At 40.5% G+C, this 27,646-nt stretch overlaps 1 protein-coding gene across 4 annotated transcripts; it reads left to right on the plus strand.

Moving 5' to 3' along the window:
- Window positions 1-27,295, plus strand: LOC148393968 (phospholipid-transporting ATPase IH-like). 4 transcript variants are annotated; one of them, XM_088382571.1, is made up of 32 exons: window positions 1-1,627; window positions 1,693-1,940; window positions 10,052-10,174; window positions 10,302-10,391; window positions 10,983-11,063; window positions 11,720-11,827; window positions 12,733-12,861; window positions 13,091-13,194; window positions 13,286-13,336; window positions 13,483-13,547; window positions 13,631-13,712; window positions 13,789-13,939; window positions 14,175-14,372; window positions 14,445-14,618; window positions 15,172-15,338; window positions 16,268-16,339; window positions 17,082-17,155; window positions 17,494-17,597; window positions 17,738-17,919; window positions 18,293-18,526; window positions 18,677-18,854; window positions 18,929-19,031; window positions 19,143-19,288; window positions 19,448-19,507; window positions 19,734-19,861; window positions 19,975-20,110; window positions 20,762-20,785; window positions 21,149-21,214; window positions 21,335-21,438; window positions 21,536-21,701; window positions 22,262-22,379; window positions 23,458-23,605. In XM_088382571.1, exons 2-31 carry the CDS (start codon window positions 1,902-1,904, stop codon window positions 22,340-22,342), a joined length of 3,420 nt encoding a protein of 1,139 aa, XP_088238697.1. In that variant the 5' UTR covers window positions 1-1,627; window positions 1,693-1,901; the 3' UTR covers window positions 22,343-22,379; window positions 23,458-23,605. The 4 variants fall into 4 exon arrangements, with proteins under 4 accessions (XP_088238697.1, XP_088238695.1, XP_088238698.1 ...); XM_088382569.1 differs by lacking the exon at window positions 22,262-22,379 and having other exon boundaries at window positions 23,458-27,295; XM_088382572.1 differs by lacking the exon at window positions 20,762-20,785.
- The last annotated feature ends 351 nt before the right edge of the window (window positions 27,296-27,646 follow it).

Below are 27,646 nucleotides of genomic sequence, written 5' to 3' on the forward strand. Positions count from 1 at the left end.
ACATTAAGAGCCTATTAAGTTTCCCCATAGTGCTGACAGTGCAGTGCAGAGTCAGCTACAAAGAAGCCAGAAATATCATCATTACGTGAAGCTGGGGGGAGAACGCTTACATTGCCTTGGCCAAGTTGGCCATGTTCACACTCACAACCGCGCAAACAGCCCTTTCTTATTGTGCCCATCTACGAAAACACCCAAAAAAGGAAAATTCCATCCATGTTAAGACTGAGTATTGCTTGAGACATGTGCTGGGCATGGAAATTGTGTCCTTTATAAAAAATATATCGTAATGAAGTAATACTTTGAATGAAATTGAATGTAAAGAATAAAAATACATAGAGAGAGAGAGACAATGTACAGGTGCCACTTCAACAAAGAAGTATAAGTTCCATACTCAAAGATCGAACATTATTTAAACACTCTAGCCATCACGTAAGCCATTATGTATTTTCAAGTAGCATTGTGTGTGAGTGGTAAATATGCATCACTACCATTATTAAAAAAGATGGCATAAAGCACTTAATTCTCGCAGCCCCATCTGTGCATGCAAGAAGAGTAGTCATCATTATAATGTACCCTAAGGCCTCCATGAAGGTAAACAACAGCATCATTATTCATTAGTGGGTCACAGAGTACTGTACCATGCATTATTGATCATGTCTGCACTAATTGAAAGATGTTCCGTCTGCAAATGAAATGACTGGTGCAGACATCCCACCCGGCCACCTGACTAACTCAGAACCCTCCTCGCTGCACCCGAGGGGGGAGGTGGGGCTAATTCGAGAAGCTTCTGTACATCCAATATGTCACATGACTCAGTTGCACAACATACTGAAGATTTAGGCAATATTACTTACCAGAATTGCACAATAAATGAAATTGAATGTTAAATTAATTTTCTGAATTTTTAGAGAGAAATGTTTTAATGTCATATTTTCGGTTAGTGCGTCTGTGTGCATTTGGTCGCCCTGCTCCATTCACTTCATGACAAAGACATTATATCTTGTGTGTTGTGTAATTATAAAGTATATGTTGGAAATAGTCATTCAAGTTTATTCAATGGGTTTAATACAGTATATTTCATTTGTTTATAAACATATATTGGAATACAGTATTTGGAACCATCCAAACCAAATAGTTTACCAGATCTCTACAATCAATAAAATACAATATTACAGTTATTGATGGAAAATAAATGTTAAACTAAACAACAATGACACACAGATGATACTAAAATACTAAAGGTCTCGCATACATTGTGTATTTAATAAACCAAAGACACAGATAGTCTTTTCCCCCAAAAAATATTTTATTTATATTTGTGTATTTATATTTATGCATTTATTGTACTGAATTGATGCCTGCACTATGTTTTATGGTTAAATGCAATTCATATAAACCACTATTTATGATTATTTTTTTGTTTTTTTGTTTGTTTAGGGCTTTACTTCACGTGTTCGTGCGCGCGCGCGTACAAGAGGCGAGCTCCAGTACGCATGCGCGTTGTAGTCGTCTGACGGCTGACGCTTTGGCGTGTATGTATGTGTGTTTTTGAGTGGAGACTCCATCAAGAGGGCCACGGCTGCAGAACCGGCTCTTGCACGGACTATAAACTACCTCCAAGACAGAGGTGAGAGTGGACCGCATCGAGGGGGTCCTGTCAAACGAGGTGCCATGTTTTCCCCTGACATGTAGTCCAGCAGCGAGGGAAATCACAGCGGTAGAAGAAGAAGAAGAGGCGTGTGGGAAGGATGGTGCCATGAAAATCACAGCAGCCCACTGAGGAAGATCACGGACAAGGCGGCGGTGCACGATGATGATGGACCCAAGTGGAGCGATTCGAGGAAGGTAGCGTCCGCCACGAGAGTCCACGGAGACCTCTTGTAGTCGCTTTCTGGTGGAGGATGGATTTCAGCTGGCTCCGGAACATAATCAGCAGATATGTAAGCGACCCAACAGCACACACTACACTCCCACGAACATGCAACAGTACATTAAAGCCTGAGTGGGCAAAAATATTGTCATTGACCTAAAATAGCCCATAAGAAGTAGATATGTTTAATGACATTTTTTCAAACCAATATGATACCGATATGTGTTGCATAACTTAAAAATAAGACGGCTCACAGATTTAGGATTCAAATTGTAATAAATTAACCAAATGCAATATAAAGCTGATTGTACTTTGAGTTTTTGTCTTTGCTCACAATAAATTGGTGTGCAAAATGAGTTCTACTGTTAAATATAGGGCTGGGCGATGTATTTCATAACAGCAATATCAATATTGATGATAGTTAGATAATCAAAGTTCTTATTGTCTCAAAATGTTGATGAAAAGTGACTGGTGAGTGGGTATAAAACTCAACTTGTGGCCTGAAGTAGAGGGTTCAGAATGGTTATTTTGTTCCATAGTCCTATTTGGAGCCCACCAAAGGCGTGAGGTAGTAGAGTCCCCAAATATGATAATAAATCGACAGAAATCCCACCAACGCCAAAAAAAATCCATGACGTGGACCCTCAAAATAGCTAAATGTATTGCATCACTATAAAAAAAAAACACTTTGAAAAGGTTAATAATATTGCAACTAATAATACATTTATTCTATTTTCAAGTGGCAATTATGATGGGCAGGGTAGATTACATAAATATCATAATTTACAGGTCCTACTTGTAAAACAAAAGCTGAGGACAACTAAATATGGTCCAAGATTGCTGGATCCCAAAAGTGGGTGTGGCACTTAAAGTCATAACTCAAAAATCATTTGATCTTGGAGGCTCAAATTGGAGATTATTTTCATTTGACATCATAAGGCACTGATAGAATAAACATCTGGGGATTTGCGACAAGGAATGACCCACATATTAGCAGTTCGGCCTTAGCAAATTCACATATTTGCGGCTTTTGAAGGGCCAACTTATCTTCTTTGTCTGTTTTTGCTCTCAGGTTATTTCTCTGCTGCCAATGAGTTTCAACTGTGGTGGAGTTGAGAGGCTTGATTTAGAGAAAAGTAGTGATTTGCTGTGGGATTTATAGCAAAAAATATAGCGTGGTGGGGGGGGGGCGTCAATTATTTTAGATTTTGATGTAAAACATTTCTGCTGAGTCATGAAGTGGCTTTCACCCAAAGTTAGTTGGGATAGGCTCCAGCTCACCCATGACCCGAATAAAAGTGGATAGATGCATCATATTATTTCATAGGGCAGTAGGTAATATGTCTGCTTCACAGTTCTGAGGTTCAGGATCAGAATTTTGACCTTTTCTTGTGGAGTTTGTGTGTTCTCCTCAAGCTTGCATGGATTTTTGGAGGTTAGGTTACTGGTCCATAATAAGGGAAAGCCACGCCTATCCATGATTTAAAAGCGTCATTGTGTGAAATGCATATTTGCTTTAGGTTAATTAGCTGCAGGCTGCTAAAAACAAACCCCAAATGTTTGCCTCTGAGTTGGGACCATTGAGTTGTGCTGAATGAGGAACATGCCAGTAAATCCCCACATGTAACAGCGCACGCTGAATGTGCAGAATAGAAATCAACTTGGCTGGCCCACTTTTGAAGTTGCTAAAGGGAAGCCCACAACTTGCATACAAAATTAGCACCACTACATTAGGACCACCTGCATAAACAAATGTTTTGTAGTTTTTGCATTTCACCGCAGATAACTTCTTTTTGCCCTTTTATGACAGTTAACCCACACATCGTTTTACAAATAAATGTTCAACAGTGTGGTGGGGTTTTTTATTGTTTGTTTTTTTACATAAATTTTATGGACGGTGTTTTATAATACTGTCCTGTCTTAAAAGTTTTTTTCAGATTCTGACAGATTAATCAATTATTTAATCTTTAATTGCAACCCTAATAATAAAGCTTAGTAGAGCACACTCGACACAGCACAGATATGTTTTGTTATTTTTGTATTTAACTCATCACCTTTGTCGAACTGATAAACGGTGTCATTTGAACACTGTTGTATTTTTTTTTTTAAAAGACATGCACTGGTGACATTGCCTCTATAATAATAATAATAATTTTATGATGACCCCACTTTGACTCTGGAATTGATTCATAGTTTATTCTCTATTATCTCCTAATATTGTTTGAAGTCAACATAACAAAACAAGAGTGTAAAGTCAACACAAAGGCTTGTTCGTGTTCATTAAGGGTGCAGCTGGTCGCTTGGTGTCTGATTGTGACACATATTAAACTCAACGCATGACCCACGACCTTTGAACCTGACCTTGAAGTGTCTCAGGTGCTTTGAGGATAACAGTCTTGCTATTATTATTATTTTTAGTTCAGCATGTTTGGTATTGCGAGCTCTTCAGCCAGCGGAGCCCATAATAGTGTGACAACCACTGCAGAGAGAGGGGGAGAGCGGGTGGGTCATTGAACGCACCCCCTCACCTCATCTGTCACCCGTTTGCATCCTGGCTGCGACATTACACAGTTGACGGGCAATGAATCATGAATTCAATTATGCAGATATTGACGGGAAGTTTGGAAGGAGAAGGATGATGTATGTATGTTTGGCCCCGTAACGTTAAGCATTACCGTGGCATCATTTCCAGCAGACGCTTCTCCAACGCTACAGTGTTAGCTCCACCGGAGACCTGGCAGCGGTGATGTCATTTTCAATTGACAGCAAGTGTCAAACAGGTCCAATTTGTTTAATTCATTTTCCACAAAGGAAACATGAATCAGAACATTGCATTTTGACATATTATTACAAAGAAAAATCCTAATACTTCCATGTAGTTCCTCACAGGCCTGAATGTTAGTTTTAAAGATAACCTTTCAGATGATGCTGGTTAAATCGTATCTTTTTGAATTCAGGAAATGTTACATGTGCAGGTTCCAGAACCAACGTTGACGCTAATGAGATTTACTGTAATAATAGCTGTGGTGTGATGCTTCAGCGGAGCACCACCTGTGAAGACTGCATGGAAGGGTCATGATCTATAGACTCTATACAAAAGACCACAAGGGCCTGAATTCCGTTGGATCATCAAGCGATCAACTTTTCATCTCCACATCATGTGCAAGCGTGACTCACAAACTATATCCCCCGATCAAATAGGTCCAACAGAACCAACAATGTTAATAAACACTTGACAAGAACAGATGTAGACGTGTCTAACATGGCAGCTGAAATAATATTCCAATTAGAAATATTTGGCTTTGCAGATCCCACTGAAATATTACCAGGAAGTTTATTTTCGGAAGAGTTCCTGTGGTGTGAGTGCTATTAAGTTCCCGCTAAAATTAGCTCCAGGGTGAAGGTACTGTAGTGTATAGGGAACAAATTTGAGTTTGATCTAGAGCTGCGACGATCAATCAAATCACTCAAATATAGCTGTTCCAAAAACAATGAAGCAAAATCTCTGCATCTAAGCTTCACAGGAATAATTTTGCCCACACATGCTGTTCACTGGAGTCAAACGTTGCCACTATGGTGCCAAGCCAGGATGAAATCGGTAAAAGACAGAGAATGTCCAAAGTTATGGATTTTTTTTTTTCCACACAGGAACCTCAAGTGCGATGTGTACCACAGCAGTATACAATATGGCCGAGCATCACTAGTTATGTTTTGAGGCTCCATGTTGCACAAACTGATGGTCTTACTACAAAGATTGGAAGTGAAAGTGGAATAGATAGATCAAGACCCTCCACCACCCCAAAGGAACATCTTCAAAAACCATGATTAACATTCATTATAGTTTGGGGGCAGAGGGAAATGTGAGTTACAAATTACAGCCAAAATTAGAAAACACCAAGAAGTGTGTTACCTGGGCATCCACAAGTTTGAAATTCTAAATAAACCAGTTTATTACTTTACATTCTCTTGAATTATATTTTATTATATTTATTATGTGCACTATTGTATTGCATCAAGCCTTTGGTCCAGTAAAGTAGCACGGCCTAATGTTGTTTTTCTTCGGCCTCTTTCAAGTAACTGTAAACAATTCTACGTTTGTGGTCACAAATGTTGATAGCATGTTGACCTTGTTGAAGAAAACAGTCATGTCGAAAATATCGACACAAAAGCTTGACAAATGTTTCAACGGCTATTCATCATTTGCAAATGTGTTAACGCGTTTACCACCCTGGGTCATAAAACATGTCCACCTTTAATCCAGACAGCTGAAGAGCCTTGGAAAGGTTCCTCACACCGTCACAGCCCCTCCAGTCTCCTCGCCTACGCTTAAAAGATAAAAATGACACATTCCCGTTTTAGGCAGTTCTTTTCCTGTTCCATGCTCTCACCCTCATGGCGGCTATGTCGCCCTCCTGGCATGTAGGAATAACTTTTCACAGCTTCCTACCAGGTTGTTAGCTGTGTCGAATTTGGATGAAAGGAGGAAGAGGGTCATGGACGGCGCAGATTATAGTGGTGGTTTAAAGGGGGGCGGGAATTGAAGTAGCGCTGCCAAATTAAAGAGTTACATCATAGTTGGTGTCGAGCGGGGGATGAAGCAACAGCGTGCACATTTTGATGTTTTCTTTTTTTAAAGTAATCCGACTATGCTGTCTTAAATCCTGTGATGCCGCAGGATGTTTGCATCATGAGGGGAGTTGAGAAAAAGGTTACAGTTGTGAAGATAGTTCAGCATACTGTCTTCTAATTAAGGATGTCACTATTAATCGAAAATCGATTGGAAAAACGGCTTAAAATCGGCATCAATGTGAAAAATAAAACGATGGCTTTGCAATGCTATGTTAATCACAGTAAACTTACAAAAACAAAATGCAGATGTTAAAATAAAAACATCTTTTGCTTGTAAAATGAGTCATTCATTAAAAAATGATTTAAAAAAATTGTAATTGAACCAAAATCGAGAACTGAAAATCAAATATTGAATCCCTAGCTCGAATTGGGCTTTTATACAGAGATATTTAAATTGAGTTCAACTGAAAAGAACAAGTCAGACATACATACAATGCATGTTTTCACAATTTAAAACATTTCCCATTTCTTAATAAATGATTTTTGATGCAATTACTCCAGCTAAAATCCATCCGTTCTGTCTCACACAAATGTCAAGTACAGCTTTTCTTGTTATAACGACCATGGTCAAAGCCGAAGTCAACTGGGATAGGCTCCAGCGACCCTCGAGAGGAGGAGAAGAGCTTCAGAAAATGGTTGGATGGATGGATGGATGGTTGGATGGATGGATGGATGGATGGATGGATGGATGGATGGATGGATGGATGGATGGATGGATGGATGGATGGATGGATGGATGGATGGATGGATGGATGGATGGATGGATGGATGGATGGATGGATGGATGGATGGATGGATGGATGGATGGATGGATGGATGGATGGATGGATGGATGGATGGATTTTTTTGTTTGCACTTACATTTATTTTAAATTTTGTATTATTTTTTGCTTTCAATGTTTATTTTGAAGAAAAAAAAACCTAAGTCTGTAAATGAAAACCTGGACATTAGTTGTTTGCTGCCTCACACCATTGTGTCTATTTTTTTTTAATGGTGCACATGTGAAGGCATTCTTCCTTTATCACCACAGCATGTATAATAGATTATCACATGTCATATTTGGTGATATATTTCACCCTATTTTTAGCTCCTCCACAAGCTCATTTGCAGGTTTCTAGGTGAAGGCACAGCTTACATGACCTGGTTGTCTGAAGAATTGTGATTTCTTTTATTGTAGTAGTTTGGAATAGTGGCCATGGGCTCCAGTCTTTGCCTGTTTAAATATGAGGAGTTCATCAAAAAAAAAAAAATCAGAGCTCGCTTAATGAGGGATGCTAGCTCAACATGGCGCTCGTCTCTGCGACACAGCGCGGCGGCGACGTCGAGGAGGGACAAGACGCGACCGTTGAATCAAACCACTTAATGCTCTGTTACTTTTTATTGCACCTCTGCTGGAAACTGCTCGGGGTCAGAGGTTTCTCTTATTGGCGCTACCTGAGACCCTCTGACTCAAAGTGTGAAGATAAAGATGTAGCCAAGAACCTTTTTACGATTAAGGCGCCTAGCACTTTGCTGCAGTAAAACCAGCCTGCCGCCATTGTGTTGCTGCTAATAAAGACAAAGTATTCCATGTCAGGTGCTGACCAACCAGGCCACTTTGTGATAGAGCGAAGGCAGAGACTCGAATGGAACAGTGAACCAGAGGTTGATTGGGATCAGTGAGGATTAATGATGAGATAAGTGCAAACTATAATCTGATCTCTTCCTCCGCATACCCGAAACCGTAAAGCGCTTTAGTCATGTCAGTATGATGGAAAAGAAGGATGGAACAATGCGGATTTAAGGAGATGACGTTTAAATGGCCTCTTCATGATGCAGTGGAACCTTTAAGGTTGAGCGTCAAAAGATTCAGAACATCTAGAGGAATCTATGCTTGTAAGTTTTAAAACTAACAGGAATTTTTTATCCAGCTCGGGTACTGGGTCTCATTAGTGTATCACAGCCTTGTTTTTCTTCATCTCTCATCCTCTATTTCTGGGTCATGTTCCACGCACCCTCTCAATGTTTTGATGGGGTCTCAAGCCAGCTAACACTCTTGGCAGCTTGTCTATTTTCGTCCCCTCAATTCACCCGGCCGCCTCCTGTTGATTGTTCTGTGTATACTCTAACTTCGAGATGTGCTGCTCCATCCTCTTTTAGTTTCAAAGCTTGCTGTTCCTGTTTACATTGCGAGTGGAGCGCATTCTGTCTGATGTGTGTATTCCAATACGTTGGTGTCCTGTGAAAAACACAAACGTCCAATGTTGCCATTTTTTATTTTACTTTAATAGGGTGTCCACATTCCGGACATCCCATTGATGTAGAGATTTTAAAAATGATTAAAAATGGACTTTTTTGCAGACATCCATAGCAGTTAAAGCAAATTTTATTGATGCCTAATGAAATGCATTGTAGAAAAAAAAACATTTCAAAATACTGTTAAAAATTCAGTATGTGCTTTCATTTTCAAAATCATTTTTGTAAAAATTAAAAAAAATCAAGCGGGTGCCGAATCACGATTGTTTGTTGCACTTTATGTGCATTTGACAAATCAAACAAATTGATTTACACAAATGCTATTAATGCTGTGAGGAATATCATTTTACCTTTAACATGTAATTATGAAAATCCCACCCAAAAACATCCCATTTATTTGTGGCATCTGTGCCAAAGTTGTGAGGGCTCATTAAAACAATGAAGTGCTTGTTCCAGAACTTTTCAATGAACGATCAGCAGTGCACATTTGAGCTGTGTCAGCCGGGTCACTTTGCCAACGGATGTTTTCATTGGGGCCAATGTGTTATGAGCCTTGTCCAAGATGAAGAACACCTTGGAAAATGCCCTCTGCTAACCAACAGATCTGTTCATTGACCCAATCAAATTTTCCAAACGATGCGCTTGCCAACCTAGCAAGGATAAGCGGTTCAGATAATGGACGGATGGATCATGTGATCATAAATAGGGTTGCGCAATAATTGAATAGCAATATATATTGCAGTAGACACCTGGTCAATATCAATAGAAATTGCACACAATATTGATTTTTAAAAAATGTCTAGATACAAATCCTGACCACGTCATTCTGCGTGCTGTTGGCAGAGTTTACAGCATGATGTTCCATTTGTGGCACAATTACAAGCACCCAATTTGGAGCACAAAAACAGGCTTTCTATTTGGTTTTCTGATTTGAAATAAGTCAAAGAAAATCAATAATTATCAATAGACTTCAATGAAATACGTTCATTATGATTCACCCAGCCCCGCTAAGCACATTTTGTCTAAAAAAGATATTTAGTCATTAAATTGACCACTTTATTTGACTTTTCTATCGGTTTGTTGCCCTGTTATATTTTTAACAAAAATGACCTAAATTCAGCCTTTTTTTCCTCTGAGTCCTTATTTTGAACAGTTAAAGAAAATTCAATATAAATCGATATCGACTGATATGAAATGTTTATCGGGATACACTTTTCAACCAACCGCCTCTAATCATAAATGAGCAATGCAGTTGAATCAATCTTTACCTGTGCGTCTATTTATATCTTCTTTTCTCTCTCTCGCTCTCTCTATCAGTGTGTGGGGGAGGAGATCTGGGTCGACAGTCGGACGGTCTACATCGGCCATAAAGAACCCCCTCCGGGAGCTGAGGCCTACATCCCTCAGCGTTACCCTGACAACCGTATCGTGTCCTCAAAGGTCAGAAGACCCCAACTATTATTTTGAACTGCCAGGGGAACCTACTATATCAGGAGGCATTTAAAAATCAAATGGAGATACAGGATTATTTATTTTATAAGTAATGTTTGGTTTTCACTTTCAACAGTATACCTTCTGGAACTTCATCCCCAAGAACTTGTTTGAACAGTTCCGAAGAATTGCCAACTTTTACTTTTTGGTCATATTTCTTGTCCAGGTGAGAACGAGTAGGATCATCTTGCATGCGATTCCATCAACCTGTATACCGTATTGGTCCGAATATAAGACGGTGTTTTTTCTGCATTGAAATAAGACTGAATGCGAATGCTCAACTTAACTCCCAAGGTCACGAAGAATAAAAATAAAAATAGCGGTAGCACGAAGAAGAGCAATAGCAGTAAGTAAATAACAGTAAGAAAGAAAAGAGAAGAAAATAAGAGATCACAGAAAATGGAGAAATTATGATGATTGAGCCGCATAGTGAGTGTGAGTGGAATTACATTACTTAACTAATTAATTAGAAATAGAATCTTGTTTCTGTGTTTGGCAAGATTTCCAATGATATCAGTCTTTTGAAAATAGGATAAACATCTAGCAATAATGAACACAACTCAATAATAAGACCTTGGTCATAAACTGGTTCATTTTCTTCCCTTTTGAAGAGTCACAACGTTCATAAAGGAAAACGTTGCATTTACCTGTATTACCGTAATCATCTTTAAAAGGCATATCTGCTGCATAGCTGAAGTTTGCTTGGAACATGAAGCAAAAGCTTTGAGCGAACGACTGATCCTGTCCTTCCCTCCAGCTCATCATCGACACCCCCACCAGCCCAGTCACCAGTGGCCTGCCCCTCTTCTTTGTTATCACTGTTACCGCCATCAAACAGGTATACAACACACACACACGGACACTCACTCACTGACTCACTCACTGATTCACTTACTGACTCACTCACTCACTGAATCTCTCACTGACTCACTCACTGACTCACTCACTGACTCACTCACTGACTGACTGACTCACTCACTCACTCACTCACTCACTCACTCACTCACTCACTCACTCACTCACTCACTCACTCACTCACTCACTCACTCACTCACTCACTCACTCACTCACTCACTCACTCACTCACTTTGAGCCCACACCTTCCAGCGAGGGACTCCAATCAGCTGTTCTATTATCTGTACATACACAGATTCCTCTCTGGGCGCATTGAATATGTCTGCTGATGTGAGAAATATGGTAATGAATGCTCTCCTCTGTTCATCACTGGAGCCCCAGGGGAGATGTAGCCTCCCCCCCCCGCGCTACTATCAATGATAGATGGGGCCGCGCCAGCTAAAGAGAAGCGAAATTTAGCGGGACATAAATCCAACGCGTGACGTGCTGGCTCGAAATCAAGCAAGCAGGTCGCCCAGCTCAATGTGCGCAACGCTAATGAATCACACACGGTTCTACTTTTGCGCAATCATCTGTCCAGCGCTCACCCCCCCCTCCTCCTCCTCCTCTTCTCCTTCTTTAACAATCTTGTCCTCTCAGGGCTACGAGGATTGGCTGCGGCACAAAGCCGACTGTTCCATCAACGAATGTCCGGTGGACGTGGTGCAGCGGGGGAAGGCGGTGAGGACGCAGAGTCACAAGCTGAGGGTAAGAACCGGCTTGTTAAATGCAAAAGGCACCTGAGGTCATGAAGCCGACATCTACGTTTCTCACCGTGGTGCCTTGACTCATATTTAATTCCCTCCATGATCTTGCATCTAACTCAAAATTGTCAAATCTTCTGCAATTGTCTGTGGCGTTTCGCATTGTATGTTAGCATTAAGTCTGCGGACATTCTAAATTGAGAAGAATTCTTCCAAATTTGAATGATTAAAAAAAAAAAAAGGCTTCAAAATTGTAAAATCAAAACGTTCCCCTGCAAAATGAGGCTTCAAAACAATGAAGAATCCACTCAGTAGTTTTGAACTACACTGCATCATACTGAGAGGTGTTCCTAATATTTTGATTCCCCCTCAACGTTTTGGTATCCTTGCATAGCTGCACAGGAGGGTCAAAATCAAAAATGTACTATATAATGTAAACTCTAAAACGGAGCTTTGTTTCATCGCTTACTGTTCTACCTTGAAGTATTACCACCGCTATAATCTTCCTCACTTCTAATCGCTTATGGTTGGGAAAAAAAATAAATTCCACATCCACGTGCAGGGTAATGTGTCTCTGTTCGTGTTATTTTCTCTTCTGTATCTGCTCTCCCACTTTATTCCCCTCCTCCCTGTCATCACGAGTGTCTCTCTTGTGTTTTGCGGCCGTGTTTTGTGGATCAAACGGAGCGGATTAGCGCGTGAGCCGGCAGCAGGAATAATGATGAATATATTAATCACGCAGATTCACAGAGCATGTGTCATGTGTACGGTCACCATGACGATGGGATTTTATCCGTGCCACGTAAGCTGCTCGTTTGGCATTATCTGTTATGCAACTTCGCAATCCTTTTAAAAAAAAAAGTGTCTCCGTCATTTATGATGGATGTCGCTGTTGTGTCGCTGCGGCAGGTGGGCGACATCGTGGTGGTGAGGGAGGATGAAACGTTCCCATGTGACCTTATCCTGCTCTCATCCAGCCGACAAGATGGCACCTGCTATGTCACCACCACCAGCCTGGATGGGGAGTCCAGTCATAAGGTGCCACAAATACATTGCCATCCAAAATATAGAAGGCATAAGGCATCTTAGGTTAGTAGTCAATGCACAGTGAATAAAATATATTTTTTTAAACTATCAACAATTATATTATTGCACTGATCTCCACTAATGTCACTCATATCATGACCGAGACACACGTACAGGACTCCACCCACCCTCTGCTCAAATGGGACCCCATGCTCCACTTACTTTCCCTGTCCTCCTTCAGACCTACTACGCCATACCAGATACCATGGCCTTTAGGACGGACCAAGAGGTGGATTCCCTACATGCCACCATCGAATGTGAACAACCTCAGCCTGACCTCTACAAGTGAGTGACAGTGTGACACCTTGGGGTTTGTGTAAAAATTCAAGGTCACCTTCCTTAATGACTGCTTGTCTCGTCTTTCTGCTTATCTCAGATTTGTGGGACGTATCAATATTTACAAGGAGAAAGAAGAGCCCGTTGCTAGGTTGGTCTTCATTTGATTCATTGTATGTTCATTGGGATGCTCTTCCAGATTTATGATTTAAGGTTAGGGAGAGTATTCTTACCTGCCTTCATTCTCGCAATCAGTTTTGGTTCTTTCTTTTTACTTCTTTCTTTTTTTTGCTTAAGACCACTTGGTGCCGAGAACTTACTACTCAGAGGTGCAACGCTAAAAAACACACAACATATTTATGGTAATCATTTGTTCTTATTAAAATCTCTTCATATTGAGGGTCGTTGCCGTGGTAACCCATTATTCTGTCATCTCTTTCCTCAGCCGTTGCCATCTATACCGGCATGGAGACCAAGATGGCGCTCAATTATCAGTCAAAATCGCAGAAGCGCTCCGCTGTAGAAAAGTGAGATCCTGCCTGACCGCATCCAAATTTGTTTGTGGGGAAACACTCTCATCTGACTTCTTTCTCTCTCCAACAGGTCCATGAATGCCTTTCTGATTGTCTATCTGTGCATCCTGATCAGTAAAGCAGCCATCAATACTCTTCTCAAATATGCCTGGCAGTGGTCTCCAGATCGCGACGAGCCCTGGTACAACCGTAGAACTGAGAACGAGCGGCAGCGACACGTGGTGCGTTTAGGGACGTTTTCACAGTCGTAGTTTATTCCTTTTTTTTCCTTAAAGTAATGCACATTTGTTTTTGTGACTTTATTTCACATAATAATACAAACGTATTCTCATAAAATGACAATTTGTTTAACATTTCAACCTTTTTTTTTATTATTTTATTTTGTGTGCCAGTAACGCTCCATCTTCAAGTCCTATCTTATGTTCCCATAATTCTTTTAAAACTCCTTTCCCGAAGGTGGTTCGAGCTTTCACCGATTTCCTGGCCTTCACCGTGCTGTTCAATTACATCATCCCCGTGTCCATGTACGTCACGGTGGAGATGCAGAAATTCCTGGGTTCCTACTTCATCACGTGGGACGAGGAGATGTTTGATGAGGAGTTGGGAGAGGGGGCCCAAGTCAACACCTCTGACCTCAATGAGGAACTGGGTCAGGTACTCACAATCCTATTTGTAAGCATTTCTTTTCCCCCGGCCTCATCCCCATTCATCTTTCTTTGTTTCCAGGTGGAATATGTTTTTACTGATAAGACGGGCACTCTGACAGAGAACAACATGGAGTTCATCGAATGCTGCGTAGATGGGAACGTTTACATTCCGCACGCCATCTGTAACGGCCAAATCCTCAGCGCTGCCTCCAGCATAGACATGATCGATTCCTCACCTGGTGGATACCGCAGAGTAAGTGTGTGTGCACTCTGCAGTAAACAAAAGTCAAGATGTTTGCATTTGATGAGCACAAATCCCACAAGCAATCATTAATTATTCAGAAAAAAAAATGTTCATGGTCATTTGACAAGAATAAGTCAAATATTACAACTCAAGAAACAAAATCTTATTATTCTGAATTTTTCTCATAATATTACAACTATATTGTTTTAAAATTGTGACTTTCTTGCCCTTTTCTTATGTATTTATTCGTATAGAAATACAATTTTATTCTTTTAATATTACAACCTCCTGCTTTTGAATATTGTTCTCGCACAAATACAACTTAGAGCACGGCGGTTATTCATTTACCAATTCAGTTGGGCCAAATTTTCAAATCATGAAATGTATCCGGTCCATACACATTAGGCGCCTAGTTAACAGCTGATAATGAACGATTTCAAACCAATACAGATGAAAAAACTCTTTTTTAGATTTTGAGTAAAACATAGCGTTAAGAAAATTTGTTAATTTCACCTTTTGATCTCTTACATTTACTTGTATCCATTAAATTCTGCGGTTGCAGGAGCATGAGGACCTATTTTTCCGAGCATTGTGTCTGTGTCACACGGTGCAAGTGAAAGAGGAGGAGACGGTGGACGGCATCAAGAAGGGCATCCATCAGGGCCGACCCACCTCCTTCTACATCTCCTCCTCCCCGGATGAGGTCGCTTTAGTGGAGGGAATGAAAAGGTCAGTGAGAATTAAAAGATGAGTCATATACTGTATTTTCATACGCACTATGAGTGACATCACCGCCGTGCCGACTGAGGTGACATTTAGTGAGTCATGTGACCCAAAAAAAATGGTATTCCAACCCAAAATCCAGCATTAACACATTAAATTAGTTTAAAGAGGACAAGCTAGAAACATTTAGACAAGAAAAGAAATCATTGTATGTTAATAAGCAATTCTCCTTAGCATCATCCAAGCTCGTCGAAACCAAATTAGCTAATGCATCGACATCCTGATGTTGACAACTGGGCTGAGTTAAAAATTGGTCGGTTTGTAAAAACACAATCCAATTTGTTGGGTTGTTTTGTACAAAAAAAAAAATGTTGTTTTGAGCTAAACCATCCAATTCTGAACCCAAATTGGATCGTTTTAACTCAGCTTTTTTTAAGGGTGTAGATGGCAATCCTTTCTATCCAACACATCCATCAAGGCCTAAATATTCGAATGGAAGTAACGTTTTGGATTAATACCAAAACATCCTCAACAAACAAAAAGAATCCAGTTACTTTGAGTCAACCATTACAAATGACTATGATTGAGAATGTACAATAAACAAAATTGTTGGCAATACAATAATAACACTTTTCCTCGGTATTCAGTATTCAAATATCGAAATACTGTGCAGTATGCCTGATATTTGAACTGTATAACCCTCCACAGTTCAAAACTAAATTACCAAGCACATAATATGATGAGGTCAGTACACCCAAAGCAACACGCTGTTCTATTTTAAGTGGGCCCATAAACATGGTCCAGAATGCGGCGTCAGAAGGTCTGTTGCTTTCCCAGACGGACTGTTACATGTGATCATGTTTCCATTCAAAATAACAAATGCATCTTGTGTTAAATCATGCATGCATGAATTTGCCCATATCTCTTGCCTCCAGGCTGGGTTACACCTACCTGAGACTGAAAGACAACTACATGGAGATTTTGAACAAAGACGACGAGATTGAAAGGTTGGTGTGCCAAGTGGTTGCTGTGGTTACACCGCAGGAAAGCTTGTGCCATTGATTAGACAGGGGGGGATGGGAATATGATGCAATCATGCTCAAGCGAAATAAGTCGCAAGAGTTCTTTTTAGAAAAAAACAACAACTTTGATTTGATCGGATAGAGCAGTCGATAAGTCGTCTCAGTCTCCCTTATTGCTCTATTTTCACATTTACCAAATTTGTTCAGAAGTTGAGAGTTGGGATTTGTGTAATCTATTTTAATTCTCATTTAAGGCTTAAAAAAAGATGTTGACCACATTTATTATTTTTTTAATGGTCTCAAAAAGTTAATCAATGCAACACCTATAAAAATACCACACTAATAGTGGTGCAGAACCCTCTGAATGAGCATGTGTGACCCCAGGGAACATATTAATTAGGATACAATGTTATGCAGAGGTGTAATTATTACATTTTTATCCTCATTTTTAGTTACTGAGGAGAGTTGGTGGGGCGTGAAATAGTTTCTTCTTCCGGGGGGGGGGGCATAACAAAAAAATAATTGAGAAGCACTGAGTCAGGATGACTCTAGTCTATTTTAGTCAATTTATGAATTACAATGCACAAGAAGCCTCCAGGAACATCTGTTTGGTTCGATCTATCAAGTCCATATCACACATCCTTCCTCAAGAAAAAAAAAAAGACACTGGATTAAATGATCAACACATTTTTGATCATTTTTTTTGCCAACTTTTGCTTTCACTCAGGTTTGAGCTGCTTCATGTGCTCAACTTTGACTCTGTGAGGAGGAGAATGAGCGTCATTGTTAGGACAAGCTCAGGTAAGTTATACAATCACCATCATTAGAAAACTTCTCCATGCTTTTGAGGTTAAAATGCTTGCATGACATTTTGTTGTTTGTATAACATAACAGTATGCTAACAGTGTTTAGCACCCTCTGTTGTTTTTTCTGTGATTAGCAAGTGGATAGACAGATGATTTATTTTAGTAAATAAATTATTTTCAGACCAATGAATTAAAATCGGGTGATTTACAGCAGCACACCTGATCAACTTTTATTACACAATTATGGAACTACACTAGTTGGAAGTCACTGTGCTAATCTATTAAGAGTACTTTATTGTAACTATAATTTTCGACATGTTTGTGTGCTCTTAGGAGAATACTTGCTCTTCTGCAAGGGTGCTGACTCTGCCATTTTTCCTCTGGTGGTATCTGGCAAGGTGGAACAGGTGAAGGCACGGGTGGAGCAAAATGCTGTGGTAAGAATTAAGGCCAAGATTACATTTTCTTTTTTTACAATTCTGAAATCATGAATGTGCAATTTCAATGATTCTGAAGGCAACGCATAAACAAGTCAGTGAGCGGCTAATGGCTGATTCATTTGTCACCATGGTAACAGGAGGGCTTGCGAACCCTGTGCGTGGCCTACAAGAGGCTGTCGGAGTCCGAGTACCAAGAGGCGTGTCGGCATCTGACGGACGCCAAGCTGGCCCTGCAGGAGAGGGAGCAGAGGCTGGCTGAGGCTTATGACATCATCGAAAGAGACTTTGTGCTCCTGGGTGCCACGGCGGTAGAGGACAGGTTGGTTGGACAAGCAGAGGAAATGAATCATGACGTTAATAGCGTTATCGTGACTCAATGAGAAAAACATGGCGTGCTGGTTGCCTTTGGGAATATGAAAACTATTTGGCCTCGTTGGAGATCTGGCTTCCCGTATGTGTTATCCTAAGACAGAAGGGATTGATTATCAGGCGGCTCTTGAGCTGACCGATTGGTGCTCCACCAGTTTGACTTCCTAATAGATAAACCGGAGATGTTGTGGGACAGTGGGTAGTCGCACATTGATAAGTTATCACCGCTCGTTCAAGGATTGATTCACGTTCTGATGAATGCTTTAACCTCTACATCCCACACTGCTGGAGGTTGAGGCATTTATCGACTTATTGACCCGCAGGCTCCAGGAGAAGGCGGCAGACACCATTGAGTCACTGCACAAGGCGGGAATAAAAGTTTGGGTGCTGACTGGGGACAAAATGGAAACGGCGGCGGCCACCTGCTATGCCAGCAAGCTGTTTCGCCGGAGCACTCAGATCCTGGAGCTGACCAAGAAGCGCACGGAAGAGCAGAGTCTGCATGATGTTCTTTTTGAGCTCAACAGGACAGTTCTCAGACAGCGATCCATTTCTGGGTGAGGGCCACAAATTCTGATGAAAGATAATGCTGGGTATTTGATTGACACCTTCAGAGACGTGTTCTAAGTGTTGTGGTTTGCAAGCTTTCTTATTGCCTCTCGTTGCCACAAGATAGCAACAGACTTCTATCCCAAATGTTCCCACAGGCTGTCTGTGGACTGCCTGGATTTCGGTCTGATTATTGACGGGGCCACGCTGTCGGCTGTCCTCAAGACCAAGCAGGACAGCGCCGGCCACGGCAACTACCGCGAGATCTTCCTGGAGATTTGTCGAAACTGCAGCGCAGTGCTGTGCTGTCGCATGGCGCCGCTGCAGAAGGCGCAGGTAAGAGATACTCCAACGCACACTACGGGGTCATATGACAGGATTTGAGCCAGTGGAATTATTTGCTATCTCAGATCGTGAAGCTGATCAAGGCCTCCAAGGAGCACCCGATTACCCTGGCTGTTGGCGATGGAGCCAATGATGTCAGCATGATTTTAGAAGCGCACGTGGGCATTGGTGAGCTCATGTTGCTTCTCTAACACTATTAGACATTAAGTTGTTATACAAAATATTTGTCTAATTGAAGAAATTCGGATATTCACGAGCTGCTTCTGTGTGTCCTTCCAGGGATAATGGGCAAAGAGGGCCGCCAGGCTGCCAGGAACAGTGACTACGCGATCCCCAAGTTCAAACATCTGAAGAAAATGTTGCTAGTTCACGGTCACTACTACTACATACGCATCGCTGAGCTTGTCCAGTACTTCTTCTACAAGGTACCTGAATTTAAACTGATGATCATCGTGGGTGGTTTCGGTCACAAACTCTGATTCATTCATTCATTTTCACTTCCCACTCAGTTGACTATTTTTGGACACCATAGAAATACGTCGCTTCTCGTGTGTACTTAAGCTGCGCATTTTAAATCTTTGCAGAATGTATGCTTCATCTTCCCGCAGTTCCTGTACCAATTTTTCTGCGGATTCTCCCAGCAGGTACGTATTTAACTTGTCAAGTCAGCTCTGTTCATGGTGCACTACCACAAATAAGTCTTTAATGGCCTTGGCAATTTTCTCATCGTGTAATGACCAGATGTTATGCGCCCATGCTTTAGCAGAGAGCTCCAGACTTTTACCTGTTCAAAACAGAAGCTCCTAGTGAACCTGTATGAAAAAAAATGAGAACCTACCAAACACTAAACTGTGTTTTGTCCCTCGGCAGCCTCTGTACGACACGGCCTATTTGACCTTGTATAACATCAGCTTCACGTCACTGCCCATCCTCCTCTACAGCTTGGTGGAGAAGCATGTCACCATGGACACACTTAAACGGGAGCCCTCCTTGTACAGGTAAGCCTTACCTTAAAACAGATTTTTTTTTTTCAATGTCTTGTATTGAATCATTGTGCAAGTGTTACTTCATCTTGAAGAAAGTTTTGATGCCACAAGGTTTTTCCCCTCAGGGATATTGCCAAGAACTCCCTCCTCCGCTGGCCAGTCTTCTTGTACTGGACATGTTTGGGCGTGTTTGACGCAGTCGTCTTCTTCTTTGGTGCCTACTTCCTGTTTGACAACACCACCTTCACCAGCAATGGCCAGGTGAGCCTCAGAATGTGTGGAAATACCATATTTCCTCACTTAAATGGCCTTGGATTAAATAAATGCTGGACCTGACCTAATCATTGAGAGACATTTGGAAAAAGAAATCACTGTAATTACCTTTAATATAACTGACATGACTGGTGTGTCATTTATTCTCCAATCTGACCCATCTGTAATTGAGATAGATAAATGATGGCAATATAGTGACCTCTTTTTATTTGTACGGCGTACGGACCGCTACAAACCGTGAAAATCGGCGACTAATCGAAAAGGTTTGGAATTGTCTGTAGATGCCACAACATTAAGGAAAAGCGCTTTTATTTCCATCGGACAAAGCTATGACCGACTAAATTAAGATCTTCCCCTTAGTTCAATATAATTGGCTGGCACCAGTGCCAGTGCAATATTAGACATGGCTTTGGCCTTGTCATAAAATAGCAAGAGATAGATTTCCATTCATATTGACAATAGCATATCGCTCTGTATTATTGATTTGTATTTGTTTTTTTTTGATTGCCTTTGTTTTTTTCCGTTGAAACATCACGAGATTCATTTGGCGTTTTTGTCCTGATTATTTTCTCTTTTCTTCCCCCTCTCTCTCTGCTTCCTTTATTTATTTTGCTCCTCTTCCTCTGTTGCCTCCTCCAGCTCATGACCACCAACACGCAGATGGTAAGCCTGTCTTCCTCCCTGTCTGCGCTCACGCCCTTTTTAGTTTTCATTTTCCCATTCGGTTCCATCTTCATTTCAATGTGTAGTTTCCCAGTGCTCCATCGTTCTAGGAAACTCTCCTCACATGATTCCTGTGTTTCGATGTGTTAGCAAATAGAATAACACCTCAGATGATGATCCGACATTGACTTGTCCAAAGTGTCTTCATTTGTTTGTGTGTGTGTACAAGTGCATTTTGTAGGCTTCTTCTAAATAGTGCCGCTATGTAGGACGAAACCCCAAACCTCTCACTAATCAATCAATATGACTGACTTATGTGCTTGATTGTAAAACGGATTGTCTTCTCCCTTCTTTTCCATGCAGATGTTTGGCAACTGGACCTTCGGGACTCTGGTTTTCACTGTGCTGGTGTTCACTGTGACACTTAAGGTATTGTTACAACTTCACGTTAAATGTTCTGCTCATGAGAAGTGCGCTTGACCGTTGAGCCTGCAGGCAAAACCTTTGACGCACAATTTAGCAAGTGATTAAAATATGTTGTTTGTTTAGCTCGCCTTGGACACACACCACTGGACCTGGATCAATCATTTTGTTATCTGGGGCTCTCTACTTTTTTATGTGATCTTCTCTCTTCTCTGGGGAGGCATCATTTGGTAAAGTTGGATTATCATTTCCTTGCTCCATTAATAGCGCCATCGATCTGTGCATCATGGGAGAACCGGACCTCATCTTTCACTTTCCGTTGCATAGGCCCTTCCTTAACTACCAGAGGATGTATTACGTCTTCATGCAAATGCTGTCCAGCGGGCCTGCCTGGCTTAGCATCATTCTGCTGATCACGGTCAGCCTGCTTCCTGATGTCATTAAGAAGGTCCTCTGCAGGGCTATGTGCCCGACAGCTACAGAGCGTGTTCAGGTGAGACCCTCTCCGAATGCATGCTGGTCCTGTTACAGTTTCAGAAAATTGCAGTCTCTACTAATCCATCTGTGGACAAAGTATAGACCAGGATCAATATTTTGATGGGCACATTTTTTGGGGGAGAACTTGAAATACATTTTGCTAGTGTAAATGTTATCAAGGGGGTACTCTTAGGGTACTCCCCATCATATTGCTCCTAAAAATGTATACCTTTAGTATTGCGGACATTCTGCTTTGAGGTCATTATATTCTCTTGACAAAACTCTAAAGAGAAACCGTAAATTCAGTTCCTCCCTTTTCCTAATTCCTCACCCTAGTTTAGCCTTCTTTGAAGCACGCTAGCTCACGAATTGGGGGCGGGAGATGAATGGAAGCACTGACAGATTCTTTTTCCTGCTCTGCTTTTTCTTTTCATCTCTAACAAACCACCATAATCACATTTCCACCCCGACACCCTGGTTTTGTTTTCCCATTCTTCCCTTTGACGCAAATTTCATGACTGTCCTCCTCCCTCCATGTCTTCACCCCCACACACACAACCCATGGTAACCCAACAGTCCAAACCTCGCCCGTGCCTTACTGTGGAGCCCTCCACCATCTTCATGCTTTCTCAGTCATCCAGCAGAATGAGTTTCTGATTGAGCCAAACCGACGAAGGAGGAACAAGAAGAGCAGGTGACTCTCAAGGCCTCACCCTCCTGTATGCATGCTGGGAAATAACATGAGGGGGAAAAAAAAAACAACGCACATCTTAATTGCTCTCTCCCGACTTTGCATCATCTAACTGCAATGTGCTAGATGAAAAGATCCCTCCTCCTTTTCCTATCTTATAACGTAGGGTCCTAAACGTTTTCATCTTAAGACCACAAAATATCCCGATAACAAAAAAAAAAGCCCTTTGCCAAGAAATGGAGTACTTAATGATCTGTAACAGTGTTTTCAAACCTTTACTGAGCCAAGGCACCCATTTTACATTTACAGAAAACAAACATTCTGAAATAATGATGATCTTTACTCAATTGAATCATCCAAATTTCAGTGAAAGCTGGTCTTTAATTATTATTATAGGATGGCTTTTTAAGATAAGACTTATTTCATAGTCAAACTAGTGTTCTTTTTAGTATGAGGAGCAATAATGTCATCTAGTGTTGGATGATGGATTTGCAGTTGTGACTATTTGCTTGCTCATGTTGACTGATTTTCGACACTGACAACGTTTTATTATACGTTTGTATTTACATTTATTTTGGTAACACTACTTTGGCATTGAGAAAAAGAGGTTGAACTTGAATATTACAATAATTTAAACATAGTTGAATCTCTAACGATGAACATGATCCATTCTGAGATGTTGTGTAACTTTTTTTGTATACACAGAAGACAATCTTTACATTCAATTTATTTTTGGCATCACCCAAAGTCACCCAAAAAATTCTAAGAATTGATATCTTGCTTGATGGTTTGAACTCCCAAGTTCTCCTTGCCTTTTGACCATCGTTTTAACATTATAAATGAGTATATTTTGGTTGAAGTCCAAATTGTACAACTTTTAGTACCTCTAAACTGTCCCCACCATAAAACTTTTTAACTGCACAGGCAATGCTTAGTATATTTTTGTTTGATTTTCACATTGTACCTCAGGGAAGTTTGATTTAAGATCATCTTCTGTTTTGCAGGTGTGGAGCTAATCTGCTCCCTTTTTTTTTTCTTCTTCTTCCCAAAATCTTTGACTATGCTGTATTTGTCTATGTAGGATTGGGACAAGTTGTCATGGGATGACACGGCCAAGCTGCCGTCCCGCCGCTCCTACAAAGGCGCGAGCGTCGACTCCTCTCAGCTTCATCTTGGCGCCGTGGAGACGCTGTCGCTTCGCGCTTCCGACCCCCTTCCCCAAAAACTCTTGGCGCACTTGGCAGAAGGGGGGAGGGCAGACTTGCGCTCCCTCAGCCCGTGCATGCTCCGGCTTTCCGGGGCGGGGATTGCCTACTATGCTCCGGGGCCAGAAACGTCTGTCTGAAGCTCCAACTTTAGTGTTTGCAGAATGGAGTCATCATCTCAAGGGTGAGAATTTATACAACACACAAGCTCACCGTTTGGGCTGGCGTAGTGACACCACATACTCATTCTTTTGCTTTTCTGACATCTTCTGCATATTTGAAAAAAACAATTGGCAAGATACTCTCCAGCCTGTTGGTACAATGACATCTTTGTTATTTTGTGTCAAAATTTGTATGTACAATACACTATACGTGTATGTTCACTATGTGGTCTGGCCAAGTAAGGGCTGCCATCAAGCTCAGCCCTTTAGGTGTGCGTGTATGTATGTTTTCTATGTGACACACCTTTGCCTTACAGGTAAAACACACAGCAGCAGGCTAGAAGCCAAAGGTGTTAAAAAAAGACAAAAAAAGAGGAAGTGGTATATTATAAAGCCTTACACGTACACTCAGCAACCCCCTCACACCACACACACACACAAACACCTCATGCTATTCGAATGGGGGGCAAAAAAAAAAGAGGGATGTGCAGTATTGTCGCCACCCTGCCTTAATTCATACATGCCTGCTTACAGTAGTTTCAGTGGGACACTTATTTTCACTTTTCCATCTCACCTCTGTGTCCTTGCATGTCTTTGCATGGTGATGTGTGTACCCAGGACTAAACTTTGACTATTTTTGTGTACCATGTAGCCTCATGGCATGAAGGAGTATTAAAGCCACACTGAAAACATCTAAAAATCATTTTACAAGAATAAAATCATAGAATTTCAAAATTGAATTGATAAATTCAGTCGAACTTTCGTTTTTCAAATGGAATTTTTCACTGAAATAAATATTCAAATCTAATGTTTAATTATTTAAAAGCAAAACAGATATGTTTACAAAAATAAATTGTGGCTTTACAAGTAAGCATCATTTATGAGAGAAAAATAATGGTTTTATAAGAAAAGATTGTAATTTCAGGAGAATAAAATTGATGGAAAATTACCAGGAAAAAGTTGCAAAGAATAAAGCCACAATATCACTAAGATTAAAATATTTATGAGGGTGGTTGTAATAGAGAAAGTCTCTTATTTTACAACAGAATGAGAATATTCTGTTTCAAGTTTTCATTTGACCAAATAATGTAGTAATATTATGAGAATAAATCTATACCTTCCCTCTTGTTTTATTATGACTTATTCTCCTTACATCATTAGTCTCATTTTATGACTATGTAAAATTGCAACTTTTAAAGAAAGACAAATTTACAACAGTATTATCGGAAATCATGTGGCTTTAATACTCTTTCCAGGCAGAGTGATGGTTACAGGTGCTCGAAAAGTCACTGTCTTTTACTTCCGGATGATTTTGTGCTCTTTGTATGTTATGCAGAAACGAATGTCACGTCTGAAAGAAAGCCCAGTTCCTTTTGTTCCCCTGTCTTGGTGGCAGTCTCTATCGATGACTGATGTAACTTGACACGTGATGATATGTGGTACTCAGCGGGAAGACTTGAATAGGCGATGTCACAATCAATCAGTAGAATGTCAAACCAATTTGTCCGTCATGATCTCCAGCTGACGATTGTAGCTCATTCCCGATCAACCTCTTTTTCCACACTTTACTTTTATATGCAATAATCTACCAACAGGCATAGATTTAATACACACACACTATTTGTTTAGATTTGGGGGACTCAACATCTTGACCTCAGTGACACTCACTGTGCTGTTGCCGTATTGTATCCCGACAAATTTGTCATGCTATTTTGTTTAAATATTTCATGATTGTTGTTTACCCCATCAGGATTTAGTTGCACATTTTATACATCACATATTCGCATTTCGAGTTTTTTTTTTTTAAAAGTGCATTTTGAGGTGCAACATGTGCCAAAAACTTTTTTTTTTCTCAATTCTGATAAGTTTCTAACATTTTGATGTCAAAAAAATCTTGTCCGGGGATATATTATGGTTCCATTTGTACTATTTTATTTATATTCAAAGGCCAACAATTGCATTTTTACTTCCAGCTACACTCTAAATTGTGCTTTCAATTAGTAACTTGTGTATTGAAATTGCTTTAAAAAAAAAAAAATCCAAACAAGGTCCAGTGGGGATATATTCTGGCCATTTACAATGCATTTCCTTTATTTCTTGGCATTTAAGAAATAGTTATATTTTCACTTTACTTCCACTCACACTGGCCCTCATTTACTAATGTCCGACTAACGACAACCATCATTGGCTCCAAGCGGGAGGCATACAAATCCCCCTTTGCTGAAATATATTTATTTCCTACTATTAAGTTCAACATCCATCCATTTTCTTGTCCCCACGGGGGTGGCGGACGTGCTGGAGGCTATCCCAGCCGTCATTGGGCAATAGGCGGGGGACACCCTGAACCAGTTGCCAGCCAATCGCAGGGCACACACAGACAAACAACCATCCTCACTCGCACTCACACCTAGGGGCAATTTAAAGAGCTCAATCGGCCTACCAAGCATGTTTTTGGGATGTGGAAGGAAACTGGAGTGCCCGGAGAAAACCCAAACCCACACCCTCCTAACTGTGAGGCGGATGTGATAACCAGTGTTCAACAACTTGTGTCATCTTTATTTATTGATCGCCTCATAATTTATTTTTCAATGTGTGTTTACACTCTCGGATTAAAGTTCGCAGTTGACATTGTTGTATGTTATATATTTGCTACAAACCTTTTAAAAATAGGACTGAGAAAGGTCTAAACGTCTCTCACAGCTTTTTTTTTTTTTTGGGCCTGGTATGAATATGTCCTGAGATTGCGTATATTTTCAAATTGTGCGAACATTCTGCATATTTATTAATAAATGAGGCCCATTGTGTTTTCATTCCCTTGTCAATTTGAAAGCATGAAAAAGAAGAAAAAATCCAATAGCAAGTGAGCTACATTGTGTTCATCTACAGTAATCTATATTTGATTTCTTTTGTGACTTTTCACCTCTGGAGTGTTGTTTTGTCCATTCGGATGTTTTGTGCATGTTTCCTTTGCTACTTTTGCATATCCCGAGAAAAGAATGTGGGTTCGAATGTGGGGTCTAGTTTACCAAAAGGGTCAGTAGAGATTTATCAGTACACACACAGCACTTTGTGGTACAGATTTGTGTATGCCTAAAATTGAAGGTATGTTGTCTGTCAACTAAGAGGGATTTATACTGTTACACTTCTCTTCCTCACAAGTTATTTTTCTAAGAGCATTGTAGTCGGTGAAGTGACCAAATAACTTGAAACTGGAACAAACTGGCTTCCGTCTCAAATGGTTGTATCACCAGCCTTTTTCTCGAATGTCAACGCCGCTTCTTCTGTCCATCAGCACAAGAGTTCGAAAATGCTGATATCTATGAGCATGATAAAGGTGCCAGTAGGGTGTGTGTGTGTGTGTTAGCGCGTGTGTGTGTGCGCGTTCTTCTGAGCGGTATGCACACCTTCCGTACAGCACTGTTTGTATTACTATTACAAAGTTTAAAGGGTATTTTTTTTCCTCCTAACTATTTTGCAAGCCTGTCTGTAGCAAACGAGAGTTTAAAGCACTGTATTGTCATATTGCTTGGAATAAAGAAATCGTTTAAAAATATCTGGGTTGTTTTCATTTACAAATTTCGAAGAATTTCCGTTGCGGGCCTATTTCAAAAATTGTTTCTTCACTGATGGGGCATTGTGATGTTCCAGGATTAGTCTATAAGTGATCATTTAAAAATCCAAATAATGGTGGAGATTTAGTAAATAGAAATAAAGTGTTGCACGTTGTATTTAACCCTTTCCCTCGTATTGTGAGAAATCATTCACGTGATTATAGTGTCTTACATAGATGAATGACATGAATTATTAATAATAACTACAGCTGTCACGAACACATCTTATTAAAATCAAATATCCTATTAATTATTCCATTGTGTAAGTGCACCGTTTCGAGGCAGAAATGTTT

Source organism: Syngnathus floridae, chromosome 8, assembly GCF_059516105.1.
Source record: "Syngnathus floridae isolate MCC-2025c chromosome 8, RoL_Sflo_1.0, whole genome shotgun sequence".
NCBI classification, from domain to species: domain Eukaryota; kingdom Metazoa; phylum Chordata; class Actinopteri; order Syngnathiformes; family Syngnathidae; genus Syngnathus; species Syngnathus floridae.